General features: G+C 33.4%; 1 protein-coding gene across 1 annotated transcript in view; it reads left to right on the top strand.

The window, feature by feature from the left end:
- The window catches only part of LOC149802973 (cadherin-23-like), a 110,081-nt gene that overhangs the window by 42,192 nt on the left and 53,949 nt on the right, over window positions 1-13,940 (top strand). Inside the window, exons 4-10 of the mRNA XM_089952512.1 lie at window positions 1,251-1,405; window positions 3,324-3,533; window positions 6,437-6,604; window positions 6,919-7,080; window positions 7,561-7,625; window positions 11,676-11,928; window positions 12,754-12,996. Coding sequence (XP_089808638.1) covers window positions 1,251-1,405; window positions 3,324-3,533; window positions 6,437-6,604; window positions 6,919-7,080; window positions 7,561-7,625; window positions 11,676-11,928; window positions 12,754-12,996 — 1,256 coding nt within the window. The remainder of the gene's footprint in view (window positions 1-1,250; window positions 1,406-3,323; window positions 3,534-6,436; window positions 6,605-6,918; window positions 7,081-7,560; window positions 7,626-11,675; window positions 11,929-12,753; window positions 12,997-13,940) is intronic.

Raw genomic sequence — 13,940 nt, 5'->3', positions numbered from 1 at the left:
TTAAAGAAATAAGAAATAACGTATTTCATTCTCTTGCAAATGGTGCATGAAGGAATAGATAGGGATTTCGAATCTGTTTTATCAGACTCTGGATTCTTGTTAGTTGTGCCAGATTGAAATTTCTGAGTACTGGCTTGAGACTGATTTGATCATTACTAACCATCTGCTGAGAGAAAGTAAGAACAGACAACTGAAACTTTGTGAGCCAAGAAACGTTCGTCAGCTGTACGAGCAACGTTTTATAAGGCATCTGTCTTGTGTTTATAAAGGTAAATTTTGACGTAACTGGAAGTATAACTTGAACTCTTCGACTAATATGAGTTGTTTCAGTTTGTCATAGTCATTTTTAATCTGCTTAGATGCACCTGTGAAATAGCTGTTCTTTCTTCCAAGCAAACTCTAGCTATTTTCTTTTGGATTTTGTGTGGGGTTCTTTTTTGAAATTCTGAAACCTCTGTCGTTATGTCTCAGGCATCAACTCATAACCTTCACGATACATTCCTTGACCAAAACATAATCAGCACTTGCTTCTACTGAGAAAATCGTGACGTTGTCAAGATTACGGCTTCCAGAATTCATTCGAATAATTCAGTTGAAGAGTAATATTGTAAATGTACGCTACTAACAGACTCAAGGCACGTGGGAAAAATCTAACTAAATGTATTCTTTACAATTTACAGCCATGTATGAAAATTACAAAGAGAAGATAAAATCATATACATGAAATTCCAATATAGATATACATAGGCCAAGACATAAGTACAAAGATAACACAATTAGGACAGAAAATATAACTTAATGAAAATAATTTGTAAAGACGTGAAAATGAGAGCAAAGATTCGGACAGAAATCCTATTTTACAAGAAGGCAACCAGGCATATGTTTGAATTGCATATTAATTTGTTTCCATCATAATATATGTTACAGGCTTGCTGCAGTTGTGCAGAAAAAGTTATTATAATTTAGAACTTTTGGAACATTTCGGTACTTAAGAGTTCAGTACTCAAGTATTTTCACTTTTACAAGTATCGTAGTCATTTCACTCTCAACAACTCGCCTTTTAGCACGTGTCGGTGAGCATACTTTGCCTTAATACATTGTATTATTTAAACCAGTACTGTAAAGCTCTATCTACTACGCAGACCAGTCTGTTTATATGTTTTTACACAAAAAATATAAACATGTGTAGTTCCACTGACGAGATCGATTGTTTGTTTTTTGTTGGAAAATATAGTTTCTTTCTTTTACAGGTATTACTTGTTCGGAAAAGGGCTCGGATTGTCATTTTTGTGACCGTCTGTTCAACATAAATGAAACGACAGGCAATATCACAGTTACTGGATATGTAGACTGGTCGATGCCCAACGTAACACAACTGTTTGGTATTTGTACCATCACAGTAAAGGTAACGCTATTTTATTGAAAAGAACATTGCAGGATGTGATTGAAATGTCCCTGATAAACGTCTTTTTGTGAGTTTTCGGTCAGGATGACGTGTATTGTATATTTATAGCTGTATGATCACGAGTTAATATTCACATATCAGTGTAAGTGGAAAGGTTGATTATGACAGGTAAGGTATGGAACAAGAGAAAACATATTTCTGGTTTCGATCCGTGTACATACACTCAACCATTGAGCAGTACGCTAAACCAATAGTTTTACATATTGTCACCATTATCGGTGTATATAATTCATTTGGACTACTCAAACAAATCTGTTTGTTTTCTGTGCTAGTTTGTTTTTACATACCTTTCATTTAAAATTGTATTTTTGATTAGTCATGGCAAACAAACTCTTACATTATTCAATAACTTTTTCAGATGGAGAATAAACACATAAAATTCTATTTTCGAGTAGCAAATCAAGCTAAATTGTTAATTAATCGCTGTATAAGCTCAAGAAACCTTATCATATGTTACAATATATGACTATGACAAAAATGATATTAGTAATGCATGAGATGTGAATAGGAAATCATACCAAGCAATTATCAACGTATGTCAGTTCAAATGCCCACGTTATTGGACGCGAAAAACACCAAACAAAATTAATTAATGTCACAAAATGGATTTACAAAAAGTTTTAAAATAATTTAAAACTGAACATGTAATACACTGCGATAAAAATGACTTCCATTGTAAGGTCACAGGTTTTGTCATTTCGTGCAAATGAATGTCTTTTCATAAACACCAAAGTAAAATGTTCTTTATATAAAATATGGTGTATGTAGCAAGAAATATACGTATACATACTTTTTTAATACATATCATGTAAACATCACTATATTCAATCTTTAACACATGCATAGATGTCACTTACTTTTGTAGGAGCATTTGAGAACAAACGGTTAGAAATAAAATAATTTAAAAATACAGTCTTCATTTGAAGCTTGCATATAAATCATCAATTAAATATATTTAAAACATTTAATTTGAGATTTGTCAGTAACAAAACAGTGTGAGGTCCAATAATCACAGTGATATGCATTATCAAGCCTGATTCTTCAAGAAAGATCAAATACCTAATGGGCTTTTAAAAAGGTTGCTCAAATACTATCTATCTCTCTCTCTCTACACACACGCATATGTACACATATACTGTTTCAGAACAGAAAGTGTTTTCCATGAAATCTAGTTGTTGTTGTTGTTGTAGGGTTTAATGCCATTTTTCAGCACACGATAGGCTATGCATGCGGCCAGTATTAATGGTGGAGGAAGAACCCGAGAAATGTCCGGAAAGAACCACCGTCCTTCGAGAAGCTACTGTCAAGCTTTCTCACATACCCACATTGGCCGATTCCGAGACTCGAACCCACGCAGACAGAGGTAAGATGGCAGTGATCCGTAACGGAGAGCGCTTTAAACCACTCGGCCACTCGGGGCCCCGAATGAAATCTAGAAGACATCATATATGGATATTATTATCATACAGTTTAGAGAATTTCATGTTTTTCCCTACTAAGACTTGATCTCGGCTGACCGATTTACTTCCTATATGGTATAGACTGCACTCACAAAGTCCGTACCCCGTCGACCAAAGGTTCATTCCACAATGATGGAACCTAGTTGGAGTATTGGCATTCTGACGACACACAAATATCAACTGAAATAGTCTTTATCCATACATAATATCGAAACATATTATCACACATACCCTCTCAAGGACTGAGAGACCGCACTTTTTCCACTCTTATGTATATTTGTAACTTTCTATATTAACTGCTATATGCCATGATTCTCTTAGATGAATCAGGAATGACTGAGTAGTTCCATGAGTCGCTACAATAATCTCTATTATATCGAAGGAAACTTGATTTACAGACGAGTGAAATTGATCAGTATCCGCAAAGTCAGAGAGGAAACACTTCAACATACACAGACGTAACTGTAACAATACTGGATACCAATAACCATGTGCCACATTTCAACATGAGATCATACACCGCTACTATTCAAGAGAATGCAGTTAAAGATACTCTTCTGCTAATCAATGGTGGTGCGGCTGGTATCACAGTTTCTGACCTAGACCATGTACGTATCCATTCATCCTATCTATTTATATATCGATCTATCTACCAAATATGGCTATTGATCTAGTGGAACAAATATATCTTTTCTAAACTATACTATTTTAAATATGTTATAGCAACACTTGAGTGAACAAACGAAACATTGCAACTAAAATCACTGTGCGGTGATTTGGAAGTTTCAATTATTTTTAGTTGCGAACGTGGGACTTACTAACTGATCATATGGTCACAACTTACTAGATGACACCGTTTTTCAGTCTGATGAATGTGTCTGTGTGACTGCATCAAACGTAACTCAAGTTTTCCATTCGTAATTCTGAGCTGAATTTTGTCTTTAACCATATTTTGCTTTCGCATTTCTCATATTTAACATTTTGGCTTAAGGTTGTTGTTTTTTTACATTCTAAATTACTGCAAAATTGTATTTTTGATTTTGTCATCTACACTGTAATTTACTCGGTAAAACAAATGTCACATGGGGAACATCTGATTTACGAAATTATTTTAAACATCTTAATTAATAATAGGCAAAATGATTGGTGCTCAGACTACCTGAGAAGAATTGTAACCTAGGTCTACTTTTCCCAATACAAAAACATTATTTCAATGATGAACTACTCAGCAAACTTTCAACTGATAAACACTGGAATACGAACATTCATATTTTTTTATTAGCTCTAAATGTTTTCGATATTATCCTTTAATAAGAAGACTCCCAGTTCCGTACAAAGACTGACAATTTTATACTGGATGGAAAACGACAGCTGCTTACACTAAGTGCTGGAGCATCTTTGATGGATTTTCCAAGCCGGACTCTCAACTTCAATAGTAAATCATTCCAAATGTCACATCTTGACTTCCGCGGGAAACTGTTTACTTTTTCATTTCATCTTTATGGTCATTAGAAACGTAGCAACTGCCTCTTGAATCCAAAGTAAAAACTATAAGAAGTAAAAAGAACAGAAAGCTGATCGAGTTGGCACCATATTTATGTATCTGAGGATGTGTCGAATTTCGTTGAACACTTTATAATCAAAAGTAAACCTAACGTTTTGTTTTTGTCCAGATTTTAAAGCTATATAAGTTCAAATTTTATGAATTGACCGAGTTTTCTACAAATTGATACATCGAGAAATTCTGCGGACTATTTTGGTTTCCAGGTCATTGTATGTGAAGTTGTATCTATATCTACCCTTTACATCATAATAATAACAACACCATAATAATCACAATAAGTCCCCCGCCCTACATATTCATGTGATTTCCGATCAAAATATAAAAGCCCTAGATTGAAATCGCCTATTAGAAGTTAAAACAATGTAATTGCACAGACCTTCCTGCACTCCAACACTTATCCCATTTTGGCGGGGCAAGCCAATCTTCAGAAATTATTGCATCTCGCTTGGATAACATGTTTCCGTAGCTGTTATTTATGGTCGGGGTGAGTTTGTTTTTAAATATCGAAATGTGCAGAGAGCAAGAACAACGGATGCTTTAACAACACGTACCATACGCAAGCGTTTATTTAAAAAACAGGAATAACCCGGTTTATTCAGCATCAACCTTTTCTTTACAATTAAAAGAAGAGATCATGACCAACTGTTTATAGCTAACATGATCCGTTCTGATACTCTATCCTATATTACTACATTAAGATCGACCACTCTTGGCTAAAGAAGATGGGGCTATGTATTCTGTGGCGATGAAGAGGATAATCAAAGAAAACATTGAGCTGTATAAAAGTGAACGTTTTTTTAAACAAGTCTGCTAATATTAAGAAATTATATTTGAAACTTAAGGATTAAATGATCACTTTGGGGGTAGTTATTGATGTGCGAATTGTTACCTAATCACTCACTTAGTTAACATAAAGTCATTTCTACTATATATACTTTGTGAGTAATTGGGTAAAATTTAAACATCGATAAATACCAAACATGATCATTTAATTGTATAGTAAATCATAACTTAGGAGTTTGCATAATTTGTCATAAAAACAACTCTGTGGCAATTACTTTTCACATACACAAATAATACATATGATCCTTGAAACTTAAATTTCAGTGACACGTCTTTCAGCGAGAAATGCAAGTTTAATTTTTTCTTCTTCGTTTTATCACTGATTTCGTTTCCTGTGCTAAATAATCACAAATATACAAATATATGGTGCAAATTCATTTCTAATACATTTTTTAAAAATCTCCAGTCCACTGAGCGTTTTCGCAGAGCCATAACAGATAGCGAAATGTTGGATGTCAACATCAAGCTTAACACAAATTAGGGTGTATTAACGCGATACAAGCATGGCTGTTTGTCCTCTAAGACTATCATTGTTCAGATTTAAGATATCTTTTAATTCTTTGACACTTAAACATTGTAAATTCCCAAAGTTATAATCGATACACTTCTCACATTCCAACATTTTGATTGTTTGTAAATCCCCCAGCAGCGAGCGTTTCGTTCTATAATTGCGATTTTTTGCGAGATAACCCGAGAACGTTAACTTTAGGTATTGTGAAAATGGCCCATCCCAAAACTTGTGACAAACAGAGCTCTGCCAAGTGAAGTTTCGTCAGGAAGACCCACTGTTGCAAATTGTTCAGGCGAGTCTGAGCGTATTGCTAAATGGATAGATTTTATTTAAACCTATTGGCTAAGAAACAGTTTTTATAGGTTAAAGATAAAAATGATGTAATGCAATAATGTGTAACATTAAACCTACCAAAAGCTATATTCTGGTTACAGCATATTTGTATAATCTTTATGTTAACATCGAGCATTTGATTTCATCGAATAATAGAACGTACTAAAGCAATATTTCTTTTCACAGCTCAAATCATTCTATTTTAACATCGTATTATTACTTTTTAATTTTAAAATTCCTGTTGATTTTGATCTTTTCAGGACGTATACAGTACATTTAATGTGACGCTTATTTGCGACAATGAGCCATACTGTGGTGCTTTCGAAGTGGTTCCATCAATTCCAATTGTTAAGGAAGGAGGCATAGCCATTCGATTTAATAACCAGTCTATTCTTGATTATGAACAGAATTCCAGCACAACAATAACAGTATATATCTTTTTCTCTTTTCTGCAATTATTCGTTGGAAATGAGCGTTGATGCTGAATATTTTTTAAATGTAGTATATTCAATTACAGATAACATAATGTGTGAAAGAACTGAACTACAAAGATTACTTTAAGAACGATGATAACGACGACAACGACAACTACTACTACAATTACTACTTCCATGAACACTAAAGAACAACTACAATAACTACTATTATTATGCAATTGACGATAACAATAACAATTACTTCCACCATTTCTACTGCTACTATTGCCAATTTGTCATACATATTTTTATTGCGTTGTATACAGATTCGAGCCATGGAGGAGGAAAACAGTTCTCACACGGATAACGCAACACTCACAATCCAGATCATTAACGTAAATGAGTTCTCTCCGCAATTTACAAATGATACGTATGAAGTTTCATTAAGGGAACAACCTGGCAACGGAACATCCGTTATAAATATAACGGTAGGTAGTAAAGGATCTTGTTGTTTTGAAAGAAATTTGTCTGAAATCATTGTGATAAAATCCCAGAGTACCGACTTTTATTTCCATGTAAATACTAGAGCTGTTGAATATTTGCAACCGTTTCCAGGAATTCAAGAACAATGGTATTTTCTTCAAAGAGAAATTCAATGCATGAGAAGATTTTGTTAATGATCCTTACAGCACCGAGAGTTAAACAGTGTATGCTACAAGTGAACTTTAGAAATCATACTATGCTATTTAATAGCTACGATTTCATGATATCTCTTAATCATTCCTCAATCGTTGGGTTACAGACCGCATATAATTGCGATATTTCTAAAATATTTGATAGATTGGTTATCGTGTTATATTTGTGCATATAGTATATGTTTGTTAATTTCAAATTGAAAGTCCATTCACATATCTCCAGAAATATTAAGTAAACTTTTTTTCCATCTGAATAAAATTTTATGTTTGAAGGCCCAAGATAACGATGGCGGGTTTTTTGGCAACGTCAGCTATTCCATCGCTGGAGGCAATAACCTGTAAGTTTGGTTTGCTTCTCCTATTTCACACACGCTCATATAAATTGATGAGAGTAACTCAAAATAAAACTAGGTCAACGTGATCTATAATTTTTGCATGAAGGACGTTGGTATTGTATGCCATTTGGTTCTATCTTAAGCTATGATATCTAGTTTAACCAAAGTTTTTTTGACACTAAACTGATAAAACTTTCTTTAATAATACAGTATGATAAGTGGTACAATTGCAGTAATATTCAATCCCTCCAAATGCTGGATCAATTGTTTTTGTGGAAAAGTGTATTGTTTCATTTTGGTTAAGTACACTTTAGTATTGTATATTTACCTACAATAATGGTATGTTTTCTTAGTTCACCAACAAATGAACATTCATATCAAAAGCTCCATAATGCAATTTATAGAAATAGCGGCATGTCCATAAAATGGCGTGAATTTTCATTGAATATGTCAGTTTCCGATTGGTTAGTGTCATATGTCATCTTCTTTATTAGAGGTGTTCACGTGTATGAATAACAAGAAGCATTATATACTGAACAAAATGTATAAAGGAAAATTTGAGGAAAAACACTGTGCTTATTAAGTTTTCGTAAACAAGTTTAAACGGATACTTTATGCATTGACAATTTGCTTTTGTTCGCGGGTCGATAACTAACTACGAACCGGTAATCAACTAAATATCGTGTATATTGTATAATGTATCAATGAAATTCGACTAAAACGCTGATACCAGGTGTAAACACTGGCGGTACCAATCTAGTATTAAGCCGAACTATGTTGTAAGTGTTTTGTTTTAATAGAAGTTGTCTCATATTTAGCATCATTGAGACTGATTGGCAGTTGGTAAATTATCAGTCGTCTGTGCCATCCCCTGTATAAGCAGAATCGTAATACGTGCTTTGTTTGAAGTTGTTATATATATTTAATTTAATTATTTGTTTGTTAGCTTTATTTTTTAAAATTTCATTAATGCTATTGTAATGTAATATTGTTTACTAGATTTGATATTGTCCAGTATTCAGTTATGTGTGACTTGCCTGACCTTTATTTATTTTGGATGTAAACTGCTAATAATAGAAACATTCTATCTAGTTGCTCACCTTAAACGCAGTGACATTTATTTTCTCAGAGTAAGAATCATTAAGTTGAGTCAAGGTCACACATGGACTACGTGACATGAGGCACGTATTAACTCGTAAACAAACTTCTTTTTTTCTTCCCAGAAGGGTATACTCTTGAACATATCCGGGAATCCGTTTTGCGTTTTAGTTAGTCTTATTACTGGTGTTATGATAAGAATTATATCAGTTGTGCCTTAACACTTGAGTCTTCAAGATACATTATGTTGTGTCCAGTTCGGGGCTTGATTTATATTTTATTCAAGTCATAGAATTCAAGTGATTCTTTTCCCTGGAAATACAAAAGTGCTCTAAATTATTTCTTGGACAAAGACATTTACCAAAATTTATACGGAATTAAAAAACTGGAATAATATATTCTGTGATTTAATAAGAGACTGTTGACACCTCCGTACAACGCTGACTATTTAACACCGTAGGTTCTTTTATTATAATGTTTGCTTTGTAGTCTAGGAAAATACATTCTTTGTTATATTTTTTAAAGCTTGTTGTCACTCTTTCCTTACGTATTTTAAGAGCACATACTTGTAACAAAGTAAAGTCGTATTATTGTAAATACGGGAAATAACTTTATGTTGTAAAAGCTGTAATCATGTATGCATTATTCATGTTGGTGGCGTGAACGTATATGATGGGTTAACATGTTCCATGTTTCTAAGGTTTCAATCATGAATAATTCTCTGCGAAAGAGAACCATACCGACAAATATTTTAGTTCGGCCGTGTCTTTTAGCATTAGACAATATTGTTGTGCTGGTACTATTTGCTTCACATTTTGATTCTAATATTGCCTTAAACGAGGATGTTTCTAAAGCTTACATATCTTTCGTAAAATGCCCAGAAATCTTTTCTTTTTTCCAATCTTTTACCAATCGTTTACCAATGGGATATTATCTTAAAAATTTCAAGCCATAGCTATTGTCACGTAGAAACTTTCTGTTTCTTCTCTACAAAACTTGTAATATTTAATTGCAACACCTATGTATGCAATTAACGTTAGTCAAGTAATTCATTGATTTGAAGATTTTTCTCTATGTTGTTGATACTGTGTGCGTCATAACTTTACACAAACATTTTGCCTACTACTACCGTTTAACCTAATGAAAACTAAACATACATTATTAAATCCTGTAGTTACTTAATGTTTGATAAGTATCATTAGTATCGTTTAATAATCATTGGGTACGTGCAGTTGTAATTACGTATCCGTTTATAGCTTTGTTAGAGTTTAGTGATTATTTTTGTTATTTTGGCGAATCGGTGTTGGGAAGATATTTCTAAAGTAATTTGCCAATTTCTAGGAGCAGGCGTTATAATGTGAATCATTCGCGAAACTGTATGACATCATACATTAGTTTCGCAAAATGTACCCTCCCAAATTTCTTAACATACGGAATTATCTGGATATTGTAGGTATATGTGCTTAGTGATTTGAGATAATAATAATTGATTGTATTATGAGTTTGGGTCGTGTGTTGAACTGCATGGCGTGAAGTACAAATATTAGGCTCCGAAACCCTTATTATAGGCTCATACAAATGTGAAACGATATAAACAATACAATCATGAAATTAGAGTTTCGTAATGCGTGGTCATTAGGTGATTAGAAAACATTTTAGTTGACAATGACTCATCTCGAGGTCCCTGAAAATATGGAAAGACATGGACTAAATATAACAATATATTCCACATGTAGTCCTATTTCTGATATTTACAATATGCAAGACTCTTCGATTTTAAAGACTTTCCGTATCGTACAATCTCGATATTAAACACTTTTCTTATAAAGGAACTATTTTTGCCGGTAAACGAACATGGCGACTTGACAAATTCCGTTTAACGCTACCGGCGATATGTTTTACGTATTTGATATTTTACCCGGAAGAATCTGAAAGCTGCATAACCTATTGAAGTCTGTGAAATATTATTGCAGTGGAAATCATGCAGTAGAAAATAAATTAAATGAGAAACACTGAGGAATATGTAAGATTGTACTGTACCCTTAGTGGCAACAAATGTACAGAATATTACGTCTCAGCTGCTAGCTGTGTGAGCACTGCTGAAGCAAGATAATGAATGTCAACCATCTTGCCAGTCTCCCGAAGCAAACATCGGCGCAAGACCTCGTTTCTTTTGTTTATTTTGAAAGAAAATTCCTACAAAATCTAACACAGAGCTCAAACTACAAATAACATCAGTGAGTTGTTTCCAACAGCATCACTGTTTATCGTCTCTTTTTTTTTTTTTTTGTATTTGTGATGCGAGCATCGAAACGTAGCACATAATATATACCAGCGTTCCAGTCTCAATGATTTCGTAGCCAGTGATTATTCATGTGCGGATGAATTCATTTGGCGGGCGGTGGCATTTTTTGATAAGTGTATCAATGCCTTACCAAATGCAATTTGTTGTTTCCCTTAAACATTTAACTTGTGGTGTTTTTTCTTGTTTAAATTTGTTAATTTTGCGAAATTATATTTTATGTACAATAAACTTATTTCAATTCAAAGTCAGTTTATTTCTTAAATATATTATAGAAAGAGTTTTGGTTTGAAACTGAAAACTTTAGTGGACTGGTTCGTAATATGTTTCATCATCAAACTAATAAATCCATAGATATAACTTTTCCGATGAGAATGAACTCTTTAATAATGAATCTGGGAAAGTGTACAACTTTTTCATACTTGCAAAGGTCAATAATTGTAGTTTTTATTGAATGATTATATCTAAAAACTTCCTAATTAATACTTACTTGCATCGTAAAAAAGTAATGGTGATATTCATAATTCAGTCCCTATAATATGTATGTCTCAATTTCAATACCTGCAAAATTAATGTCATATTTTAAAGAATATAACTTGAATTATGGATATCAAATATATTCGTATTTCATGTTGCTGTTTTTTTAAAAAAAGATTTTCAGTAAACAAAACTACAGGTGAGATCGTCACAAATTGCAAACCAGAAGATCTAGATAGGGAAAAGCTGGACCGGCTCTATCTTTCAATTTTTGCAAAAGACGGTGGTGGACTAATCAGTCAGACCCAGCTCCTTGTAAACCTTCTTGATGTGAATGACAATTCACCAGACTTTCAACAGGAAGTATATACTGCCTTTCTTGATGAAAATTCGGAGGCGGACGTGAAAAGACCATTTTTAACAGTACAGGTGAATCTACTTGCTATAAACCTTATATAAGTTTTTGCTTTAGTCAACTCGGGGGAAGAATACTCTTAAAATATATACGTAAATCTACATACATACATACATACATACGTGTTTCCTGCTGCAGATGAATGAAGTGACAGAAATAAATAAATAGAAGGGATTGATGCTGCCATATTAGTAAACATCGTTAGAAACTATGTTAGATTTCTTGAAGGTTATATCACACCAGGATAAGTAAAGTGCTTATCAGCGGAGATACCACAGTTACCATTATGGACTGATCCAGTTCTGAGAAACGAACTAGTACCTTTCTGGTGCAGATTCAAACGTCTTAGCCACTGAACCCACCACTGATCTCGTGTTCACATTATTGAATGGAAGATATAATCAAACTGTTTTATGAGACGGTAATAATACATTTGTATACTGTTTATCTGATAAATCTAGGGTTGAGTTTAATCCAGGTAGGTATCAAAATGAATTGCTTTGGAAATCAGTAACTAGTGACTAGACCCAGTGCAATGTATTTAAAAATTGGTAGATGTTTTAAAATTGTCTGGTATTTATTGTACCCTATTTTTATCTTTTTATCTACAAATGTATTTATTCACTTACATTCTTTACTCACAAAAGTGTTGATGGAGAAATTTGAAGGTACGGCTTATTCAGCTGGAACACTCAACAACGTTCACAACTTGATCTAGATTTGCCTCCTTGTCTCATGTTGAATTTGCGACATTATTTATGCCTTACATTACACTCTACATAAGACGTATAATACCTACATATAAAACACATTTACGTGATAAAATAATACTTTATAAGGCATCCGATGGTGACCAGAATGGAACTGTGAATTCAAACGTTTCATATGAGATACGAAGCGTCACTGATTTGGAAGGAAACTTTACTATCGAGACGGAAACTGGAAGGATGAGACTTACGTATCCATTAGACTACGAATCCATTAATGATTCGCTCAATGGAGTGATAATTGTGACAGTCCTTGCATATGACCATGGACAACCAGCAAGAAACAGTTGTGCCATAGTTAACATTACAGTTCGGGTAAGCTTCTTTGCATTATCATTTTATTCTAATAAATAATCATCAGAAGCAGCAGAAGAGACACTAACAACAGAAGGAACAACAACAACTGCTGTTAGTCATGACTAAGTTGAAATGCGCAAACAGTCTATGTCAAATGCAATACTGGCCTACGTGTCGGTTGGGGGAGGGATACCTATGAATAGATGTCAATTGCTTGCCTGGACTTAGGTGTTTTTATTGCATTAGTCATTGATTCCTTGCACTATCTCAACTATGTTTCTGCTTTCTCATTTTCATCTTCTCTTTTCGACTCTGTTTAATCATTTTAGTAAGAACTGGTTTCAATCGATATAATTTTTCGCCAGTTACTCGAAAACTGTGCGTGGATATTTATTTGTTAACTTCAAGTTTAATTTTTTATAAAGATTTTTTAAAAAAATCCACAACTTCGTCATGTGGACTCTAAACTCCACTTCTGCATCAGACCAATCGCCAAACACACTTTACTAGGCGAAAAGTATATACTTTTGTGCACAAAACTGCACATTGTCCCCCTTTTATACAGGCTTTAAAACGTAATCTTGCACAAAGTTAATTTTCTAGAATGTTATTTTACGTATAGTAAATATTACGATTCAAAAATGAAACCTTAATGCTAATACTATGTACAAATCTTAGTTTCCTTCTTCTATGAATCTATCATCTTGGATCATTATATTCTTTTTTTTCATTTGTGTCATTACTCTGTGTAGAATAAACATAGATAACAATTACATCGACGCTAAGTTTCGCCAAAATATGATAAGTAAGGTACATCATCACTATTACTTTCATCTTCAAGTTATTTTGTGTAATCAAGTAGAAAACAGCTTACTGCTATTGGATCGACAATTTAACATATTTAACTTTCATATGTAAGGAAAATAATTCAAGCGGAAACCGTGATAATGACAAAATAGTCT

The sequence above is a fragment of the Sinohyriopsis cumingii genome, chromosome 3 (genome assembly GCF_028554795.1).
Source record: "Sinohyriopsis cumingii isolate HCF-2022 chromosome 3, ASM2855479v2, whole genome shotgun sequence".
Taxonomy (NCBI): domain Eukaryota; kingdom Metazoa; phylum Mollusca; class Bivalvia; order Unionida; family Unionidae; genus Sinohyriopsis; species Sinohyriopsis cumingii.
The sequence above is the reverse complement of the archived record's forward strand: the minus strand, read 5'-3'. Positions and strand labels throughout refer to the sequence as shown.